The following is a 22,461-nucleotide window of genomic DNA, read 5'->3' as shown; positions in this document are numbered from 1 at the left end:
CAACTAAAGTGCCCAGCTATTTTGTTCTCATGGAAACAACTCTATAGGTTGTACTTGTAAATTGTAATTGCTTGCACATCCATTTATCCTCTTAATTTCTTCATTGATCCACATTAATTTTTGGCGACCTAACATGGGATCTCAGGAATTCTTATAAAGAAACAGCTATTCATAAATAATTGGTGATACTTAGCAACCTTAAGATGGGTTTGTTTAACCTATCAATCTCTTTGTATATGTGTTAGTGTGGCTCCCATTACGTATCCGTGGGTTGACCATCGCAAAAAGGCATGAAAATTGATTCTGTCCAACATTAGATGTAAGGGATGGGAAGAATTCTTGAAAATAGTAACATTTGTCAACTACTCAACTCAGTCGAAACATGCCAGAGGGATACTGGTTGTTAATTGTTAATTTTGAGCCTGTGACCTTTCCCTCCCTCCCTCCCTTCTCCTTTTACCACCCAATCAACCTTGTAACTCGGCATTCAGCAAGATAGGTAGGTACCCACTTCCATAAAGCTTTTATTTCATAGTTCTACCAAATTCGTTTAAGCATTTTTGTTTTTCTTCATAATAAATTCTCTAAATTGAGAGGATTCACCAAGATGCCAAAGCCAAATATAGTCTTTTCTAGATATAGAAGTGGCTGTAGAATAGTAGAATAGTGCTGAAACAAATGAGTTAGAGCCAAACTGAAAACACATCAGGCAATACAGCTTTTGTAGGGTCTTTAAAAATTAAAATTTTAACTTATCATTAATTTTAATCTTATCTAGTATTAGTATCTTAGTCCACATGAGAAAACTTAAACCTTGGAAGGAACTTTGGATTTCAAGAAGGAGTCATCAGGATTTGTTTTTATTTGAAGATTGGTAGGAAAATGGAAGCATTTTTTACATGAATATACACCTAAAGGATGACGGATGCTGATGGGCCTATGGAAGTTAACTAAAGTTTGCGAGAGAAAGAAGAAAGGGGTTAAGGCCATAATTGGGAAGGAGAATTCTGTTACAGAAGGAGTCTAGGAGACTAACAGAAATCAGAATGGACACCTATCTGAGGGCATTGGTGAAGAAGATCCTAATAATCATGAAGGAGAACGTGGATATGAGGAGGGTGGGGTATCAGGAATTATTTGGGAATTGTGGGGTGGTTGTTACCACAGGGCAGACTGGCAGAGAACCTTCTCTGAATATTCTTCCTTCTCAAATTTCTATTCCCTTCTTTCCTTGAATTCCTATCAAATTTTAATAGTAAATTTTAGTTCATATCAGCAAACTCCTTTTTAACCACATTAGGAGATAAATGCAAGGGTAAGACTGTGTACAATGACCCTCTCTCATACCTTCGCATAGCAAGGAGCCTTTGGGCACTGGGGTATGTTAGTTTTTTTAGGAGATAATTGCAAAAAATCAAGTAGGATTAAGAGGAAAGATTGAGAGGATGCAACAAATAAGATTCAAGCAAGGTTGATCAAATGAAGAAATGCTTCAAGCGTAATTTAAGATTCTGTGGCACTAGAAGGAAAATTATATCAGGTGGCAAGCCAGCAATAAGTTTAGCATGGATAAGATTATTGAGATGGATGAGCGAACATACTAGAAAAGATAATATGTGATCTAAATTGGAGTGGCATTTGTTTAGGAGAAAATAACAAGTTTTTTCTGAAGATGGTTTGATTGCAAGGAGAAGACCAACATATGTGTTCAAAAAGTGAATCAAATGGAAGATTCCTCAATTAAAAGAGGTTCAGGTAGACTGCAACTTTGGGATAAACCATCAAAACATTCCTTGCCCTAAATTGATTTATTGAAATTTTGGTTTTGGATGGAGCCTAATAGCATCATTTGATTTATGTAGCTGACTCCACATGGTTGTATAATTCTTGGTTATGAAAAAAATTTCACCCAAATAATCAGGAATTTAAATTGTGGGCAACATCTTGTAGTAACAAAATCCTGATTGTAGCAACTGGTATAACCACATCACCCTGGCTGCTGACTGCATAGGTTTGCATTGACCTATAAACTAATAGTGATCATGATGTGACCACAGTTGCACTTTGAACCCTGTAAATAATTGTTGTGTGATCCGAGCATTAGAATTATAATTTTAACTCAATTCCAATTTTTATTAAATTGGAATTGGTATTATGCTCCTATGTTTCAATTATATTTCTAATCTTGTGTTAGATTCTTATTACTTAAAAGTACCAAAATTTAAGCATGGTATTACTTGGTCTCTGAACAAGAACATTAAAATGATAGAATTTCCAATGAGTTTTATTTAAATGATCTCAAAGACAGGTCATGCCTCTGAATACATAACAGACTCACAAAATAAAGGCTATGCTTCTACATACATAACAGACTCACATTAGAGGTCAAGCCTCTAAATATTGAACAGACTCACAAAGTAAAGACAAAGGCATGACCTCTAAACACTAATAGACTCACCATTGACAGCCAACTTATTTTCAATTTCCTTCAAATTCTTCTCAATCAGCTTGTTGAGTTCTTTCAGTTCTTCAACATTATTTGGCAGGTCTTCACCTTGCATGTACTGGAACATGGACAAGGCCATCTCCTTCTCATGGTTCTCCTGACGATGTTTCTTCAATTGTTCCTGGGCTTTGGCAATCCTTTGCATGATGAAGCTCTCTTGGTTGACATTCTTGCTTTCATCTAGTACAGATGCATCCAGATACTTCTGAATCACCTGTTTGGCTCTCTCTGGATCTGGCCAAACCTCTGGCTTAGAATCAAAAGGACTGGAAATTATAGCGCACGCTGGGATACCGCAAAGAATGGTGAGTTCACTCACCTTCTTAATGATACCCTTCTTCCTTTTCTTGTAAGTGGATTTTCTTGCCGTGACATCGGTGATATAGGCAAGTTTCACTTTCTTCCTAGTCATGGCTGCAATTGTGAAGAAAGTAATAAGAAATTACAATCTTTTATGCCATATTTTCCCTAGACCATCTAGGCTTTATAAAGAGCTGTCTCCCCTATCCCAATTGAAATTCCTGAAATCCTTGTTTGGACACTTGATACCACTATCTTGGGTTCCAAACAGAAAATTATCTATAAACATAAATGTTTTTTTGTATTTTACAATGATTGCATTGGTGTATTATATTGGAAAATATTTAAAAGGCACATGCCTAAATTGTTACACCTTAATGCATTGTCATTTTTGGAGAATATGCAAAATATGGAATTTTTAGGGTCTGTTTGTTTTTGACAGAAACTGGAAGGAAGGAAAGCCAGTCTTGAGTCGTTTCCTCATTTGGTTTGAAAAAGAGAGTAAAGAAATGAGTAAAAAAAATAAAATTGGGTCACACTGTTTCCGCGTTCTGCCCAAAAAGGAGGGAAATGGAGACAAAGATGGGTTGGGGTAGTAAAAGACCAAAAACCCCTTATTTGTGTACATTTCTTTTTTTATGTTAGGGATATATTTATGTCATTCCTTCATTTTCTTTTCTACCAACCAATTTATAAAATCATATAACTTCCCACCTATTTTCTTTCCTAAACCAAACATACCATTAAGGTTTGACCTATCATTTGAATTATATTTTATTTTCAGTATCTTATATACTAATAACATGATTACATTGTAATGAATTATATGCAAATTCAATGAATTTTACTTATTACTTGTATCAAATGATTACAACATTTTTTTATAAGACTACTGAATTTTTCTTATAGGAATGGGTGCATGAATTCTACAGGAATGGAAATATTTAATGAAAATCAAGTCATTGCATATTCTTATCAAATAGATAGTTTTAGTATTACAATTTATTGACTGTTTTTTATTTTATCTTTTTTAAATATCTTGCCTTTTTTGAAAATGGTGTTTCTTCTTGAAGGTAATCTTAGTCGAATCCAAATCATGCATCATATCATTATCTGAATTTCATTTCAGGATTTTATATCTGGGTTTTCTTTTTGTGATTTGCATATACATTGGGATTTGATTCCTTTTCCTTGTGTTTGGATGGATAATTTTATTTGATTCCTTTTCCTTGTGTTTGGATGGATAATTTTAACATTTCAAGGAAATTGAAATACACAAAATATGAATTTTAGCACTTTGTTTAAATAAAGTAATTCAAATTTCTTATATTTTAATTTCCTTACATATAATAATTCAATTTCTACCTAATGTTTTAAATGTTTATTTAAAAAGTTAAAATTTTAAAATTGAACTTTACCAAAAATAAACATTAGTCAATTTTTTAAATATTTAATAATTAAAATTTATCAAAAATAAACATGTCAGTTTTTTAAATATTTAATAATTAAATTTTACCAAAAATAAACATTATTCAATTTTAAATATTTAATAATTCAAAATATTTTTAACATTAGATAATATTTAATAATTTAAATTGCAAACTGATCATGCAAAAGAGATCAGTAATTTAGTATACGCCTCAACTATCAATTGACCTATAAAGTATGATGCAAATCAAAATTGCATCAATTATGGTTTTACGAACAGAATTTTAGCCGCACAGACAAAGTGTCACCAAGACAAAAGTATATAATATTTCAAACAAATAAATAGAAGATAAAGAAAATCATCATCCAAGAGAAACTCACAAAAATGTGGAGGGGGTATTTATCTTAATCTTTATAAGTGTAGAGAAAGTCAACATATTTTTATATAAACTCATAACCCACCAAAAATAATGCCAACTGTTTCTAAACTTTGAACAATATGATTCGTAAATAAGACTCATTATTTTTTTTAAAACACGGTAAACTAAGAAAATCTAGTTTAATAACTTTCAGGCATTTATTTCCTGCACTTCCTTATTTGAATCCAGTATCTCTCGTTGTATTTTGAAAAGTCTATTTCAAAATGAAAAATTATATTGCAGAATGAACTTTCAGAATACAATGAAACGCGATGGATTCAAACGTGTGACTTTTACCATGCCAACTTAAAAGAATACAAAAGCAATTTTGGTGATAGATATCTAGCAATTCTTCCTAAATAAGAATGGATTTTTTGTTTAAAGCCCAACAACAAAAGAGGTCCATGTCATCCCAACTTTGCTTATTGAGTGAAACTTCTTGCACCTCCAAATTTTGCTTCAGGCACCCAGACCCATTACATTTTGGACTGTCTAATGCAAAATGTAAAATTATATTTTAGATTCGACACTCCATGATATAGGGACATGCTAGGAGCACCCAGCAACATTACTGATGCACCCAGCAATTAGGTAAATGGGCAAAATTGCCCTTGCATTAAAAAAAATAATTTCTTCTTCCGGAAGAACAATTTGTGTTCTACCAGAAGAACCTTCTTCCGGAAAGCTTCCGGGAGAAGGTTCTTTCAGTAGCTTTCCGGAAGAACCTTCTTCCGGAGAAGCTATCGGAAAAACCTTCTTCCGGAAGAATAATTTGTGTTACCGGAAGAACCTTCTTTCGGAAAGCTTTACCGGTAGAACAAATTCTTCTGGTAGAATAAATTGTTCTACCGGAAGAACCTTCTTCCGGAAGAAGGAATTATTTTTTTAGCACAAGGACAATTTTGCCCATTCACCTAATTGATGGGTGCACCAACAATGTTGCTGGGTGCACCTAGCATGTCCCCATGATATAATGAGGTGTCAGGGAGGTCCAGGAAGCAACACTCTTGCTTCTTGATCTAACAAAACTCTATTAAGTTCAATCCAAGAACAAAAAAAAAACATTAATTTACCCAAAAATTAAATTGAAGAAAGAACACAATGAATCCTACTTGTGTTTAGATACCTAATTCAAACATAAAATCCAACTATCAGGTAATGAAAATGATCACAAATTATGTGATCCAAGGAGTGGGACCACATGACATAATACTCTTTGTAATCCTTTTTTTTTTCTCAACATAAGCTATAAAATATCTCCCAAATCCCGTTCCCTTCTACTCTAACAACACTCACTAAACTCCCAAGTCAAAACCAGCAATTAGGAGAAAAAAAAAGGTTTTGATTTGGTATTTTCAAAGGGGCAAAGCTAGGTGAAGTGCAGTGTGGGGTTGTTATTGGTCTGAATCCCATTTGTTAATGGCCCCTACAAACCTAAGAAAATACCTCCTTATCCCACAACTCAAACCACGCCCCTTCCTCTTCCCTTCCCCTTCCCTGTGCCCTTAAACAACTCCATCACTATCCATTGAGCTCACCGTCGAGAGACCTAAACCACCCCACAGATCGTGCGGTCAAGATTTGCATCGCGACAATAAAAATCGGCATCGCGTCAACCTATGTTAAACCCCTCCCCTTCCCCTCTTCAGTTCTTGTTTTTCTTCTATTTTTTATTATTGACTATTGGTAGTGTCGCGCAAGATGTTGTTGTTGGTATGGTATGGCATGGTGCGATGATGTTGTTGGAATGGTGGTGGCGTTTTGATGTTGTTGTTGGGATGGTGGTGATGGCGACGCGTGGTGCAATGTGGTGGTGGCTTGGATGATTGGAAGAAGAAACCGATTAGCAAAGAGGAAGAAGAGGGTGTGTAAAAAAGGTATTCAATGGAAGTGTAGTTTTGTTTTACTAAGTTTGGGTGGGAAAAAAAGCAACCAAAACACGAGTATGTTGTATAATTTACAACAGATCATGTTTTTGTTGCTTTTTTATTTTGCACCCCTTCAAAAAGTATCGAACACATGATTTCATTGTCCAGTTGTATAATGAAATTGTGTTTTCATTGTTATTTTTTTTACCTCCTTCAGAAAGTCATGGAAACATTTGTGTAACAAAATCGTATTTTCATTATTTATTTTTTCGTGCCCCTTTCATAAATAACAAAAAAATGATTTCGTTGTACAATTATACAATGTAATCGGTGTTTTCATAAAAAAAGGTGTTTTTGGAAGAAAAAAGTATTAGTCCCTTGGTTGGGACCAATAGCAACTCCCAATATAGTGAGCAGAAGATAGGGGACATGCTAGGTGCACCCAGCAACATTGCTAGGACACCCAGCAACATTGCTGGGACACCCAGCAATTAGGTGAATGGGCAAAATTGCCCTTGCGTTAAAAAAATAATTTCTTCTTCCGAAAGAAGGTTCTTCCGGAAAGCTTCCGGAAGAAGGTTTTTCCGAAAATTTTCCAGAAGAACAATTTGTGTTCTACCGGAAGAACCTTCTTCTAGAAGAACAATTTGTGTTCTAATGGAAAAACCTTCTTCCGGAAAGCTTCCGGAAGAAGGTTCTTCCGGTAGAACAAATTGTTCATCCGGAAGAACCTTCTTCCGGAGAAGTTACCGGAAGAAGTTCTTCCGGTAGCTTCTCCAAAAGAAGGTTCTTCTGGTAGAATAAATTGTTCTACCGGAAGAACCTTCTTCCGAAAGAAGGAATTATTTTTTAACACAAGGGCAATTTTGCCCATTCACCTAATTGCTGGGTGCACCAGCAATGTTGCTGGGTGCACCTAGCATGTCCCAGAAAATAGCCATTTGTATTCTGTAGAGCACTAATAGCAGTTATTGGCTACCATGTTCTGATTTGGTAACTTAGAAACACTCTTGAGTCTTGTGTGGCTCATTGTGATGCTATGTGCATTCTCAAGTCAATTGACATTATCTCATTTAGCAACAAGACGGTCAAAACTAATATTAATACTACTTGATCACGATTCACAAAAAGAAGGCACCAGTTCAAGTTCTTTTTCTAAAATAATCACTGAGAAGGATTGAAATATTTTTTATCAATAAATACTAAAATGATTCATCCATCAAATTTCTATTAATTATGTTTTTTTTAAAAAAAATCAACTCCAAAATCAAGGTTATTCTGAGATAGGTGTGTCCTCATAGATAATAAGTAACCATCCAAAATGAAATCGTATAGGTGTGCTTATATAGATGTACTTGTTCAAGCAAAACCAATATTATTTGAATCATGAATCATAATTTGTATTGAATTGTAAGATTTAGAAGATAATGAAAAATTACTTCAAATATATCATATAGATTATATATAGTGTTCAATGTAAAAATTATAAATAAGCTGGAAATAGATAAAAGAATATAACTAGAAGACTTATAAAGCAAAATTAGTTTGTGAAGTCTTTATTTCAAAAGAATGGAAATGAAACAATTAAATAACTAAATAGAGTACATGTATTCAATGAGTGAGACACAAATACCAGTGGTGGAATAATCAAATACTATAAGTTGAGAATTGTTTTTTCGATTCCTTTTTATTTAACAATTTAAGTTTATGTGACTTATCCATTTTTTATGGGAATTGCTGAAAGAAAAGTAAAAAAAAATAATGAATTGTTGAATTGTGTGATTCATATTGATGATAGAAATTGCATACATTCATTCATGTATCAAAAGATACAAAATCATGTAAGGTTCATCTTATGATATGAATAAGTAATTAGTCAAATTGTATTGAATTGTGAATGGTAAGATTCTGCAGAACTTATAGGTACATGCTCATATAGGCAAAAGATACATGCATTCTCAAAGTCAAAATCAATGAAATAAGCCAATGAAATGAAAAATAAAATACAAATCAATAAAATCAAAATTGAAACACAAATTAAAGCAACAAACCCTAATCTGATAGAAGAAATGCGCTAAGATGAGTAAGAGAAAGACACGAGCCTGGTTACTAGAGAGAGGGGGGCTCTGATGAATCGAGAAAGAGAAAAAGAAGCATTGAATTGAGAGATAGAGTGTAGTGTTGTAGAGAGAACGTGTGGTATTATAGTGAAAGAGATTGAGCCTAGCACTATAACGAGAGAGAGAGTAGTGTTGTGTATGAGAGAAGTGAAGGATTTTAAATTCTTTATTTTTTAGAAGAATTCAAAATTTTCCTATTTTAGTTAATTAAAATGTCGTATAAAAATTCTAAAATTTCATACCTATATAAATATTCTATTCAAACAAATTTGATTCAATTATTAGGAGGTGAAAGGAATGAAGTAAGGTTTGATACATGTTGGGTTGGATGATATTAGATTTGTGACATTTTTTTATCCAATCGAATCAATTTCAATTGGTTAGAATCAGATTTTGCCTAATATGTGACCTGATCCAAACCAATCTTATTATGATCGAATTGGGTCATCAGATTTATTATTAAAATAATAATAAATGAAAAAAAAATTGAAAATAAATTTAGGAAAGTGATTTTAGTTGTACATAATTTTATACATTTAACTCAAACTATTTTTTAACTACTATTCTAATATGCAACTTGTTCAATTCTAAGTCAAAAATTGAATCATGTTTTAAATCATAGTAATAAGTAGCCTTAAAATGAAAAAAAATACAATAAAATTGGATTGGTCTAAAAAGCCCAAACTCTTAATGTTACAAACATAAAGTAAAAATGAAACATAGTAAGTAATCGAGTGGATTGGATTGAATTCTCAAAATCAAAATCTAATCAGAAGTCATTTGATTTTTATATTTTCAATATGATATAAATCAATGATCCAAACCAATTCAAAATTTTCAGCTTGGATTCATTCAGATCAAATTGATCTGGATCTATGGCCACCCCTAGAATGGAAGGGAGCAAAATCCCCCCCTTCATCTAATTTTTGCTTTCCTCCAATATTGGGAGATTTGGAGGGAAGTGAAGGAGATTTAAAGCATTTTAACTGTAATTACTACAATATCCTTATGTTTTGAAATTTAAAATTATAAGGATATTGATAATTGGTTTTCACACTTTATTTTTGTGAGCAATCATCTTAATTTCTCTTTAATTTGAAGTTTTAACTCTCCCATTTATGAATAAAAAAAATAAATAATTAGAGTTTAGTTTGATTTGGCAATTGAATATGTTTTGATTGATTTTGTTTACTTTTTTTAATAAAGGAGTGAAAATTCAAGTGAAGCAAAAATGGAGCTTTTGAAGGACAAGACTCGTGTCAACCTTCCATAAGCAAGACATGTTCTAGAGAGCTACAAAAATGTTGCTCAATCGAGACCTATTGGTTGCTCTAGCCAAATCTATTGTTGAGAGTAACTTCAACCGACACTTAAGCAAGAGACCAGTCTTGCTTCAACAAGATTACTTCCAAAGCTCAACATATGCACTCTCGCTTAATTGAGAGTCCATCCTTGCTTAAGCAAGAGCTAACGTGGTAGTTTTAGTTGGAGAAACTTGTTTGGGAAACACACAAAGTTGATATTGATTCAATTGGAGAAGTTCGTTAGACACAATTTTGGGTGTTAATTTCTCCTTGAAGCTCTTCTATGATTGAATCTTCCATCTTTATCCATTTTTCTTTGGTTTTTGATCTTTCCATGGCCAGACATAACTAAATCCCTGGTTGTTAGGATTGGACTATAGTAGAACCTCAAACATGTATTCTCTATGACTTTCATATCTATTTTTTTTCTTTAATGCAATTTATTATATTTCAATGTTTCATATTTTTCTATTGCTTGATCATCCATGGTTTTGTGAATTGTTTTGTGTTTGAAAACACAATCTAATTAATCAGAAGTAGAATGATTAATAGATCTAATTGCTAGGGATAGGGTTTTGATTCAATAATTCTTGCAATCTATATCTCTAAACCTAGTTTCTAGATTAGATCTACTAAGGAATTAAGATTTGAGAAATTTTGCAAGGATTGATTATGTGTTGAAGTAGAAATGTAATATAAGATATTGATTATATTGGTAAGAGTCTCTATGAATTCTGATCCTAACAACATTTGACTCACCTAAACTTTTCATTCAACAAAAGAATTATGAAAATATAGGTTTAATTACATTTTTGTCCCACAAGATATTGCAATTATGCAATTTTAGTTTTCAATTGTATCAATTAGGTCCCTCGAGTATCACACATGTATAATTTTGGTTTCCTAAATTTCAGTTACGTTAAGGCAATTGACCAGTATCACAATTGTGTAGTTTTGTCCAAAAAATTAATTCCAATTACACAATTATGAAATTTGAACAATTAAAGTTGCACAATTATAATGCCTTATTTTCCTGTTAAACCAAATTGGTATTTATTACTTTATCACACAAAATGAATCAACTTAAGAAAACATGATAAAATGAGAGATATCACATTATTCAACATTGTCACATATCATGGCAAAAATTGACCATGATTAATTTGATCTAATTAAAACATTAAAAAAAATAATTTTTAAATAAAATAATTAATTTTATGTTATGTGTTTATTTAAATTATTTTTTTAAAAAAAATAGAAAACTAAAAATTTCCAATCTATTTCTTTTAAAAAATCGATTTTTTAAATATTTAAATAAATAAACTAGCCCTTAGGGATACCTATATCAATTTATGAGACCGTGAAATTTGATCCAATCAAACGGTTTACAATCAGCTTTGAATTTTGATTGAAGGCGCATCCCCTTCTCCCTTTCAAATTTTGGTCTCCACTACGAATTCGCACAAACCCTACCCACATCTTTTTTTTTTTTTTTCTTTTGCAGTTGCTAGGCACCAAGATGAAAGTCAACATCTTGCGTATCCTTTCCATTCTTCTTCGTTTCATCTTTAAATCGTTTCTTTGTTTTACTACTTTTTGCATTTTTTATAGGCAAATTAATTGTTAGGATTGTTAGTTTTTTTTTTTTTAGCAGAGGCGATCCGAATCGTGACTATTTTTTGCATTCTACATGTTTTTGTCTTTAAACCTTACCCACATCTTCTTTTTGTAGTTGTTTTTTTTCTTCTTCTTCTTCTTCTTCTTCTTCAAATTTTCGTGCTTTCATTTTCAGCCTAATTCTTGTCAATATAACGAGAATTGGGTGTTTGTGGAAAAGGAAAAGAAAATGTTTTTCTTGACTAAGGTCTCTACTTGGATATCTGCTGTACTTCTAAAAAGAGTATGCTCTCTCTCTCTTAAACATAACTTTCATATAATGATGAACTTGTTCTGCTCACTTTGTCTTTCAAATTATTCCCTAGCTGAATTTTCTGGATGGTTATATTACCATATCTGCTGAATAATTATGGTTGAGCCTGTTAGAGAAGATAGAAAAATGAGGGAAGTGAAAATGAAGTGAGATAGAAATGCCTTGATTTTCACTCTTGATGTATGGTTGGGTTGAGTCTGGAAAGTTGTCTTTAGCTTACTTTCGTGCTATGGGAGGATTTGCAACTGTGTGTCTGTAATGAGAGGATATGTTGCATTTTCAATTGCTTGGTGGAATATTAGAGATGGTAGTCATTAGTGAAAATGAAGTGGAATGGAAAGGTTTTGATTTTAAGTTGGTGGAACTTGTTAGGTGGTGTGGATAAAAGTAGGTTGTGAATAATTTTCTGCCGACATTTATGCTATAGAAGAACAGACAAAACTGGTATGACCTGTGTGAAATTGAGTTGGTTGCATTTCACTTTCAATTGCTCCAAATTTCTATTGTACCAAGCAAATTTAACATAGTTTTTTTTTTTCCAAATTTTTAGCCTCCCTAGTTTCTATCTTTTCATTTGCTTTGCGACTAAATCAAGCACATCCTTAATTTTCTCATTCCCTTTTGTCAAATATAGATGGCATGCTGTTGCTTCATGGACTTGGGATGCCCAGGATGAAACCTGTGGGATTTGTAGGATGGCCTTTGATGGATGTTGTCCTGACTGTAAACTTCCTGGAGATGACTGCCCATTGAGTAAGCTACTCTTGATGATATTATTGGCGACTTTCATCGTTATTATGTTTTGCACCAAATTGTCTTGAGTTATTTTTCTTAACTAATCTTTTATATTTTGAGAATTCTACGCTACTGTAGCAGTAGTAACTAGTAAATGCAACTGTACAGTGTGTAAATGCTTGTAATTTATTATTCACACATTAGCTTCTATTGAGTAAATGACTTATGTGTGGATAGTGATTGTGATGTGGGGTCTTAAGCAAGCCTCAAAACAGATTTTTAGTAGTCTGTTTAGTAGACCTACCACAACGTGGATTCTATCCAACTAACAATCTAGATGGTGTGAATGTGAATGAAGATTTCAAGCTTAGCTTATAAGTTTCAGAGTTTGTAGGTTTCTAAAAAGACCCTTTTATTGCTTTTTTGGGGTCTGTACATGTAGGGCTGTTAGAACTGGTGGTGAAATCTGAAGAAAACTCAAGAATAGATGAAGGAGAGAAAATCGAAATAGTTTCTCCCAAGAATGTATTATTGAAATTGAAGAAATGAATAGAGTAGCAGTTACAAATATGCCAACTGATCCACCCTCTAACTGCCTACCTCTGAAGACTAAGCTTCTCTTATTTATACTACTCATTCTAACTATTCCGTTAAGATTTACAGCTGGCACAGGTCCATGATTAACAGAACTAACAACCTAGGAACTACGCTCGGTTCCTTCTCTCATACACCTTCCTAATAGGAAGCCTTGCTCGACTAGCAATCCTATCAAGGGCAGTGACAGCAAATAACTCTGTCCTCTTATTAGGTAGGATGATTGAGATTACATAGTATCACGTTAGGAATTTCCAGTTTTCCTAATTGCAGATGCATTAGGCTACCTCCAAACATAATTTGTAGTTTCATATATATACTGATACATAAGTTTAAAGTTCTCTAGCTCCCTTGATTTGAATGTGTTGAACTGTTGCAAAGATGCTATTATCGCTGACAAACATGTTGACTATTTAAAAAGTTTTATGCATACCCAAGGAGTTTGAAGGAATTCCCACTTCAAGAAATCATTAGGATTACATAACGCTATTAAGAAATGCATTAATATATGGATAATGGTAATCTGTCTTTTTCTAGGTAACAAGAGTTGCATGGATTGAATGCCTGACTAACTAACTGATCCAATTGCTATATTCTGTGAATATTGATATCAGCAATTAATCTAACATATTTTTCTACAGTTTGGGGTGTATGCAATCACGCATTTCATTTGCACTGTATCCTGAAATGGGTGAATTCTCAGACATCACAAGCGCATTGCCCCATGTGCCGTCGGGAGTGGCAGTTTAAAGGATGAGAGCAAAATTCTCTTTTTTTTGAAGTGTGATCACAGAGAGCAACATTATAAATTGGTATGGTTAAATTGAGGACCTTTCTTCTTCGACTTTTCCATGCATACAAGATGTATTTTCCTTATTAGCAAATCTGTATCTTCATTGTAACTTGTAAGGAGATCGAAATCAAAGTTTCTGTAAAGTGCAAGTTTATTTTTTCCACTAATGACTAATGATAATGTCCTTTTCTTTTGTTTTCTGCTCTGATCCGATAGTATATGCTGATGTCAAGCTGCTCATATTCATAGATAGCAACTGGATTCCATAAGAATAAACAGTCAAGCTGGTCATATATATGATTGAAATTGAACCTTTATAAATTTTACATAATTAAGGCCCCGATTGGGGTGGTTGTAAGTTTCTGATTTTTTTGGTTTTAAAATGAAATTTCAAAACGAAAACGTGTTCAGCAAAATTGGGGTTGAATTGATTTTTTTTTTATTGGTTTTCAAAACAACTTTACCATTATTTGTAAAACAAAAAAAAATTGTCTCGATGACTTCTCTTTCTCTTCGACCTCTCTCTCTCTCCATGTGACCCTCTCTCTCATTGCCATTCTTCGCAACTCACTGTTTGCTGGTTGTTGTCACCCGCCTCTCATCGTTGCCTCTATCAGTCGATGAGCTCTCTTTTGTCAACTCTTTCTCTCTCACCAACTGTTGTTGTTCATTGCTCGTTGCCAAGATTTGTGTGCTCTTTGTTGTCGTTCATTGCTCGTTGTGTATGTGTGTGATAATGGGGAAACAAAGACTTGTTTGAGGGGAGTAGATTTGAGGGTTTTCTAAAAGGGTTTTTTTTTTTCCCTGTATGTGTGATAATGTGTATGTGTATGTGTGTTAATTGATAAAGGGCAGTTTTCTGCCAGATTGATGAAAGGAAAAGGGAAGCATTCTCATTTGTGTGGTTTAGCATTGCTCATACCAGCAATTGGAGTAAACTATACATTCTTTGAATAGGCAAAAACCAAAAGCAATTAGGTCAATAATATTGCACATACAATCAAAATTCTCTCTCTAAATTAGTTTAATTTTTTTTTAAAGGGACTTGACTTCCATAAAAGAATTGCAAAAATCTAGTGTTGGCATATGCACTGCTCTTAGTAGGAGTAAATAGAGAAAGGTGCAATTTTTCTGTCTACTATTGTATATGTTGAACCATTGTGATGTTTATTGTGATTTCCGTTCAAACAAAATTTAGATACAGGAAGGAGATGATTTTGATATGGAGAAATATAGCAATATGCTATAGAAATTGCTCAATTTGAAGTTGAAGAATTAGATTAAAACAATATGACAAAGCAACATTTGCTCTTGCCACCATTAGTGAGTACAACAAATATCCATCAAATGTCAAATTTTTAAGATTGAATTACTCAACGATTATGGGATACAACTAATGTAATACCTTAATTATATTATACTTAATGTGTAATTTTCCGCTCATGTGTAATTTTTTGTTTAATAGAAACTTAACACAACTTTTAGAAACATGTTATGTATCGTGGTTTATTATTATTAGTGTTTTGTACAATTTTTTATAGTTTAAACATTATTTTATTGTACAACTTAACACAACTTTTTATAGTTTAAACATTATTTTTCTTGTACAATTTTTTATTTTTTTAATATTTTGCAGCAAATTTAATTATTTTAATTTTTAATTAATTTTGTGTTCATATATTTTTTATATTGTATGATTTTATAATGGAAGGAGATAAAATAGAATATTTGACTTATTTTATCTAACTTTTAATTTACAACAATTTAAAAAAAAATAAAAACCAAAATAGATTGAAACTTAAAACTCGAAACAAAAACTAATTTTAATTTTTATAAATTTTGAAATTAAAAACAGAAAATCACCCCGGGCTAGGGTTTCATTATTGAAGATATAAATTCTCAATGCAAACATGATGGTGAAGTGTTGCATAACATTATGAACCTAATTAACGTGTCACGAATTTCTAACTCTCTTTTATCCAAGTTTCATGACCTGGCACTAAAAGATTAGTTTGACACGTGGCAAGTGTCAGTTGCATTTTTCATTTATGTAGTTAGCTTAAATTATAATTTAAGTCTTTTAAAATATTAAGCGTATAAAGCTAGGCCTCTAAATCTGTTGTTTGTCACGTCAATCGATTATTTTCCCATGACAATATAATATGGATCACATCCAAATGTGGCCATATATATATCTATTAGTAAATAAAGTTGTATTCCTAAAATTGTCACATCATCATTGTTGTTTAAAACATTTGGCTAAATGACAAAAATAGAAAGAACTTGTACCGAAGTAATTAAATTGGAGTGGAGGAGGAAAAAAAACACTCATTTTCGCTTAAAAAATAAAACTTGTCTAGTGGTGGCATTTGTTCTACAATCTTCACATTCACATTTGAATATTGCACATAGGAGGATTCCAAAGAAAAAAACTCTGTACATGAGTATTGCTCATTCATATTTGAGTATTGCACATAGGAGGATTCCAATGATTTCAAAAACAATTTCATGCCTTGTTGGTGGTTTTGCCGGTTGGTGACAAAAATCAGTGCAACTGGGGTAGCATCTCTTGTTATAATAGCAGAACCATGGCGGGGCTTCAAAGAGTAAGATACAAATTAATATGATTTTCTTATTAGCTGAAAAATCATAATTATAGCTCCATTATGAACCCCTAAGAAACCACCGAGTCAAAAGTATAAAAGAAGGAAAGCCTTCATGAATTTCCTTTACTTGTCTTTTTCTTTCTGCTCAATTTCTCAAAGGATCCCGCCAAATTTATCGTTGTTTTCATGATACTATTTACGATTAAATTTATTGAATAAAAATTAAACAGTTAATAATGAGTTACGTATTTGTTTATCAAGAACATACTGATAATGAATCAGATTTTTTTTATAATATCATTGGTCATTATCGTTAATCTTTATCAGAAACAAAGATAAGACTGAATATGTGCAAAAGGGGCTCAATAATACAAGAACCTTGTCCCCATTGAACAGATGAATGACATCGACAGAACAACTTTAACTGCTTAACAAACACTCAAAATGCATTTTCAAAAATCAAAACAGAATACGTAAGAAGAATAAATCCGATTTATTAATTTGAAAGTAATGAATAGTACAATTTACATAAGATACATGAACAAGACCGTTGATACAAATAAAATTGTGTATTTCAAATCGATTACCAAATCTAGAGACTACATGCACAAGCTAGCAAGCTACACACTCCACTCTCGCTTAAGCTAAAAACAGAAGGGTTTTTAAAAACAGAACAAAAGAAAATGGCAACATTGACAACGATAGATTGAAGAAACAGTAATATCTGAGTTGAAAGACAGAAACGCCCATGACATTTGTTTATTGTCCACCTGCCACAAAAAAAGCATCATTTCATCAGTGAAATTAGGAGGTCCACCTTAAAAATTAAGCTAATCAAAGCCAAACCCACTTGAAATTCCTTTAATCACAGTTATTAGCACGAGAAATTAACATCAAATCAGTGCGAGGTTGAACATCATGCCCTTCTCTATTTAAACATTTTTTCTTCTTTCTTAATTATAACTATTGTTCTTCTGAATGAAGATATTGTGGTTTTCTTTTTATATATAAAAAGAAAGAAAGAAGGAAGGAAATAAATATATGGATTTCATCATAAGACTACTCAACAACTCAAACTCAAGTACAAGAGCTTATGCTGCTTGAAGCCTTGAAACTTTGCTTCAAATATAATATGACAAGTCCTCAAAAAACTCCAACGGCAAAACTATTTCAAACCTGAATTCCTTGAAGTAAATATTTATTTTACAAGAAAAATAAGATAAATGAATCTCTTCCATGAAAAAGGGTCACTTACAAAAGTTAAAGGGTGACGATCACTTGGTGATAGAATAGACAGCATAGATAATTCCAGGTATATAACCAAAAAGGGTCAGCACCAAACAAATCCAGAACTCCACCTGCATCCAACGAATTATCATCAACCATGTGTTGTATTAATTAGTCACACACTCTACAAATCCATTAACATGCAATGAAAAAAGGTAACCAATTTTTGTGTGTAAAATCTTTAATTCTGAAAAGAAAATATGTAAAATTAATATATACCTGGCAACCATATTTGAGAAAGACACCAAGAGGAGGGAGAATAATGGCAAGAAGGATGTCTATGCATGTAGCTGCACCGTCACCGGCCATTTTTTTTTTTTCACTCTGGATTTCCTTAACTTAGAAACTTTTTTTCTTTCTGTGGAAGTAGTTGCAACTTTTGCGAAGCAAATGGAACAATTCGAATTCGAACGTAACACTACTACTACCTTTATCTGCCGAATTGATGAGTTGTAACTTGTGACGGAGACCAAGGGGGTGGTGCATGCTTACTTATAAGCCACGTACACACTCCATGGACCAACGTGGCATCTTTTCATTGGAAACTTGAAGGCGGTTGCTTAACCTTGTGTAAATTCCGCGTGCCACTATGTCGTTATCACATTATGCCAACGCGAAAGAAACTATTCTTTAACTAAGTTCTCATGAATCCATGCTATTTTAACGTGTATGGTGTTTAAATTTGATAATTATTAACGTATCTATACCAAGAATGGTCTAGTTTAACAATAGTCATTAAGTTTAAAAAAAATTGCCGAAAGCAATGTATTTCTCGGGTAAAAGTTGTAAGATTAATTGCTGAGAAATTATACTATCAATTAAGAGGGCAATTCCTCTTGTCATCAAATGCTCTATTCAGATAGTCAAGAATTTGAATTTTGTCATATACTTAAAAAAAAACTTCAACTATTAATCACTTGTATCATATTTTAGAAATTTTATTAAATAAAAAATACTTATGATATATAACTTTTTCAATGATATAGGAGACATTAATGAAGAGATTAGCCAGTAAAGAGTAAAGACTAAGGAGAATGAGAGAGAAATAAATGATAAATTCAAATCTCACACTAAAAATAATAATAAATTAACAATTATCATTTGTGCATAAAAAAAAAGTATTTCAATAATATAATTATGTCTACATTATAATTTCAAAAATTAGCGTACTTAACGGTCAATGAAAATAAAAGATAACGTTATCCTTTGGATTCGAAGAAGAATGAGACAGCTGAGGTGTAAGGTTGGCATCATGTAACAGAGACAGGGAATAGTGTTGGTTGTAGTGCCACGTGGGGGCCACAAGAAGTATGCAAAAAATAGTAACACACCCAATGAAAGTCAAAGGCAGAGTGTGGAAACTGAAGAGATCGACGGCTACTATGTTGCCGCGCCAATGAGAACCAACGGCGATAATGGAGCCACGCTTTATGGGGTCCCATGTTACAACCGACCTCTCACGTGTGTGTGCCACCTCCTTTATCTTCTTTTTCTTTTATTGGCTGATTTATTTAAAGAAGGAATAGGTTCTTCTTCATTTTAGAGAATAAAGTAAACTGTTTTAGCTGTTAAATGAAAGAAAAAAAAACTTTATTTTTTTATATGCGTATTTTTGCGTATGTATATAATATTAATTTTTACATTTTTATATTGCTAATTAAAAAACTTAAGTAAGAATTTCCTTAAAATGTTCAAATTCACTTAAGAGTATCTTTAGACAGAGAGTTTTAGAAGGAAAAGAAAAAAAGAGTGATTTTTTAATTAATAAAAAATAATAATCCTCCACGGACGTGTACATGGAGCAATGGGATCAATAGACTGTAAATTATATTGGTATCGATATTAAACTTTTTTGAAGGCTGGTATTGATATTAATATATATATATATATATATATATATATATATATATATATATATATATATATATATATATATATATATAAAACAACTTAATTGTCCGAATTAAAGTTATTTGAATTAATATTTCAAAATAAAAAGGATAATAGATAGTTAGATCTTTTATTTCAAGGACGTGCACGTACTGATCATCACCTTAAATATTAGATTCTTTTTTTTATTAAACTTAAACCTATTAAATAAAATATTTTAGATATATTTATTTCTGCATGTCTTCCTAATTTTTATTTTGATTCTGATTCTTGATTGATGTAGGTATCAAATTGTCTATCGCGATTAGGCCAGTGGTCGACCTCTCATAATCCCCTTTAAAGATAATGGTATCAAATCATGTTATATAAAAGCATGAATTTAACTTTGATAGATTATTATATTATCATCAAATTTGTATTGATAATTGTTTAAGTCATTCTCTCGGTTTTAAAAAAATTATACTGTGAATTAATTATAAATTTATTTAGTATAATTTTAAATTAAAATTAATAAATTTATTACACATTAAGACGTTATATATAAATGAGTCATTCTTCATAAAAATATAAAATATTAATTTTATTTAATATAATGATTATATTAAATAACAATATATAAAAATCAAACTAAATATTTAGAGTAACATGTAATCATGTATATGTTATTTTTAATGTACAATGTATAGGAAATCAGATCCGTCAAAAGTGCACCACGTGCCGCCAACACGTCAACTTCACATTCGTGCAAGCCACGTGGTGCAAATAATATTTTCTTTCATTTTCAGACAATAACTTTTTTTCAGTTTAAACTTTATATTTTTCTTTCTTCTACGGGTGAATAAGATTCCGTATCAACTATATCAGTCGCAAAAAGTTTTCTTTGTTAAATTAAAAATAATAAATTGGACTGAAAAATATTTTTTCATATTTAGTTTTGTTCGTATATTTCATTATTCATCATTATAATTATGGTTTTATTCAAGTATAATGTTTTAATAATTAAGTTTTTTCTAATTTCACGATCTGTAAAATTATTTTTAATTTTAATTTTTATTTTCTATAGTTTACTTTATTTCTTATTTATTAATTTCTATTTTGTTTATTTGGTTATGTTCATGTAGTTGATCATCAATCATTATAAATATCATTTTTTCCTAATAACTATTTATTATTATAATAAAATCATCTAATTTTCATTGCCTATAATTGAATTTCTATCTTTTTAATTTTCAGTAATAAATTATATTTCTTAATTGCATTTTTTTCTTATTTATTAAGTATAAATATTTTTTATTTTATATATGTTCATGTATTTCACTATAAATCATTTTAATTATTTTTTTTCCTTATGATTTCCCTTATAGGTTTAATTAATATTTAATTATAATTGTACTTTTAACTTTTCCTTTTTGGGTAATTAATTATATTTGTTACTTTGTAATTTATTTTTTACTGTTTTCATTTTATATATGTTCATTTATTTCACTATCAAATTATCAATAATTATAATTCTGAATTGGTATGCTTATAACTTTTTAACTATAAAATAGTTCATTTTGTTTCGAATTTTCATTATCTATAATTGTATTTTTAAATTTTCCTTTTTTATTTTTAGTATCCAATAATATTTATTATTTTTTAAAATTTATTTCATATTCATTTAATTATAAAGCTTTTTTCCTTTTATATTTGTTCATGTATTTCATTATAAATATCTATAATTCTTATTATGTTTCTTTATAAATCTTTATAGTGGAATTAGAAAATAATTTCTCATGTTTCCATGAGAATCTAACTTTTCACTTCATTAGTATGGGAATAAAAATTGTGTTAACATGAAAATACATTTTTTTTTAAGAATAAAAGATATCCGAGAATATTCTCTAATAAATTACTAACAAGCATAAAAATAAACATTATCACAACCTTTGTATTTGTATAAATGCAAGATGATTTAGTGAAACAAATGACTCCTATGTATTATTATTTGATTTTAAATCTATTGATTTGAAAAATCTTATTTGACTCCTTATTCAATAAATTTTACATATGGTTTAATAATTTTAAAAAATAAATAATAATGAAGTCTGTATTGAAAATGTCATGTTAAAAATATATTATAAAATTTCTCTTTTATGCGTATTAACATGTTTTTTCCGATATTTATTAACGTGTTTCTCTTTAAAAAAAATAGAAAATAAATATTATATATAAAAGAACTAATAATATGTTTAAATTTATATAAAAAAACACACTCATATTTTCAAAAGTAAAAACTATCCGAATGATTAATTAACTCCACCATTTGGCTATTTAGTTTTTAAGGTAGAAATCGTGGGTAGAACTGAATTGAGTTAGGTTTAACTTAAACTCAATTTAACGATAGTAAAATTCTGTTTGTTTAATAGCACCATTTTCGTAAAAAAAATTTAATCAGAATTTGTATTTAAAAAATCTTATAATAATTAGATAAATTTTTCAAAACAAAACCAATTTACATAAAAAAAAAAGAAGTTTCATCAATGCTTTCTTAAGAATTAAAAAATAAAAAGCCTTCATAAAATTCATAAAAAAATAATAGAGTAAATTATCTGAAGTTTTCATTTAATTATACAAGTATTTTATGTTTGTTTAACCATTACATTCACCTTTCTTGGAAGAGATGTTAGTGTAAGATTTGA

General features: G+C 30.9%; 3 protein-coding genes across 3 annotated transcripts; 1 reads left to right on the top strand and 2 right to left on the bottom strand.

Moving 5' to 3' along the window:
- Positions 1–2,352: 2,352 nt before the first annotated feature.
- Positions 2,353–2,932, bottom strand: LOC114370021 (agamous-like MADS-box protein AGL80). Its single transcript, XM_028327310.1, has one exon. It carries the CDS (start codon positions 2,916–2,918, stop codon positions 2,439–2,441), a length of 480 nt encoding a protein of 159 aa, XP_028183111.1. The 5' UTR covers positions 2,919–2,932; the 3' UTR covers positions 2,353–2,438.
- Positions 2,933–11,346: 8,414 nt separating this feature from the next.
- LOC114371742 (anaphase-promoting complex subunit 11) lies at positions 11,347–14,197 on the top strand (the record flags this gene model as incomplete). Its single annotated transcript, XM_028329091.1, has 3 exons — positions 11,347–11,483; positions 12,510–12,628; positions 13,846–14,197. Coding segments are annotated over 3 exons (372 nt in total), but the record flags the coding sequence as incomplete, so codon positions are not given.
- A 2,880-nt stretch (positions 14,198–17,077) lies between these two features.
- On the bottom strand, positions 17,078–18,366 carry LOC114370089 (hydrophobic protein RCI2B-like). The gene is made up of 3 exons (XM_028327373.1): positions 18,110–18,366; positions 17,859–17,961; positions 17,078–17,373 (listed from the first exon to the last, which is right to left on the bottom strand). Exons 1-2 carry the CDS (start codon positions 18,197–18,199, stop codon positions 17,878–17,880), a joined length of 174 nt encoding a protein of 57 aa, XP_028183174.1. The 5' UTR covers positions 18,200–18,366; the 3' UTR covers positions 17,078–17,373; positions 17,859–17,877.
- Positions 18,367–22,461: the final 4,095 nt, after the last annotated feature.

The sequence above is a fragment of the Glycine soja genome, chromosome 10 (assembly GCF_004193775.1).
Source record: "Glycine soja cultivar W05 chromosome 10, ASM419377v2, whole genome shotgun sequence".
NCBI lineage: Eukaryota > Viridiplantae > Streptophyta > Magnoliopsida > Fabales > Fabaceae > Glycine > Glycine soja.
Note: the sequence above shows the minus strand (reverse complement) of the source record. Positions and strands in the feature narration are given on the sequence as shown.

Coding starts and splice junctions, on each gene's coding strand:
- LOC114370089 (XM_028327373.1), bottom strand. CDS start 18,199: ATGGCCGGTGACGGTGCAGCTACATGCATAGACATCCTTCTTGCCATT. Junction 17,962..18,109: donor TTCTCAAATATGGTTGCCAG/GTATATATTAAT, acceptor CGTTGGATGCAG/GTGGAGTTCTGGATTTGTTT.
- LOC114370021 (XM_028327310.1), bottom strand. CDS start 2,918: ATGACTAGGAAGAAAGTGAAACTTGCCTATATCACCGATGTCACGGCA.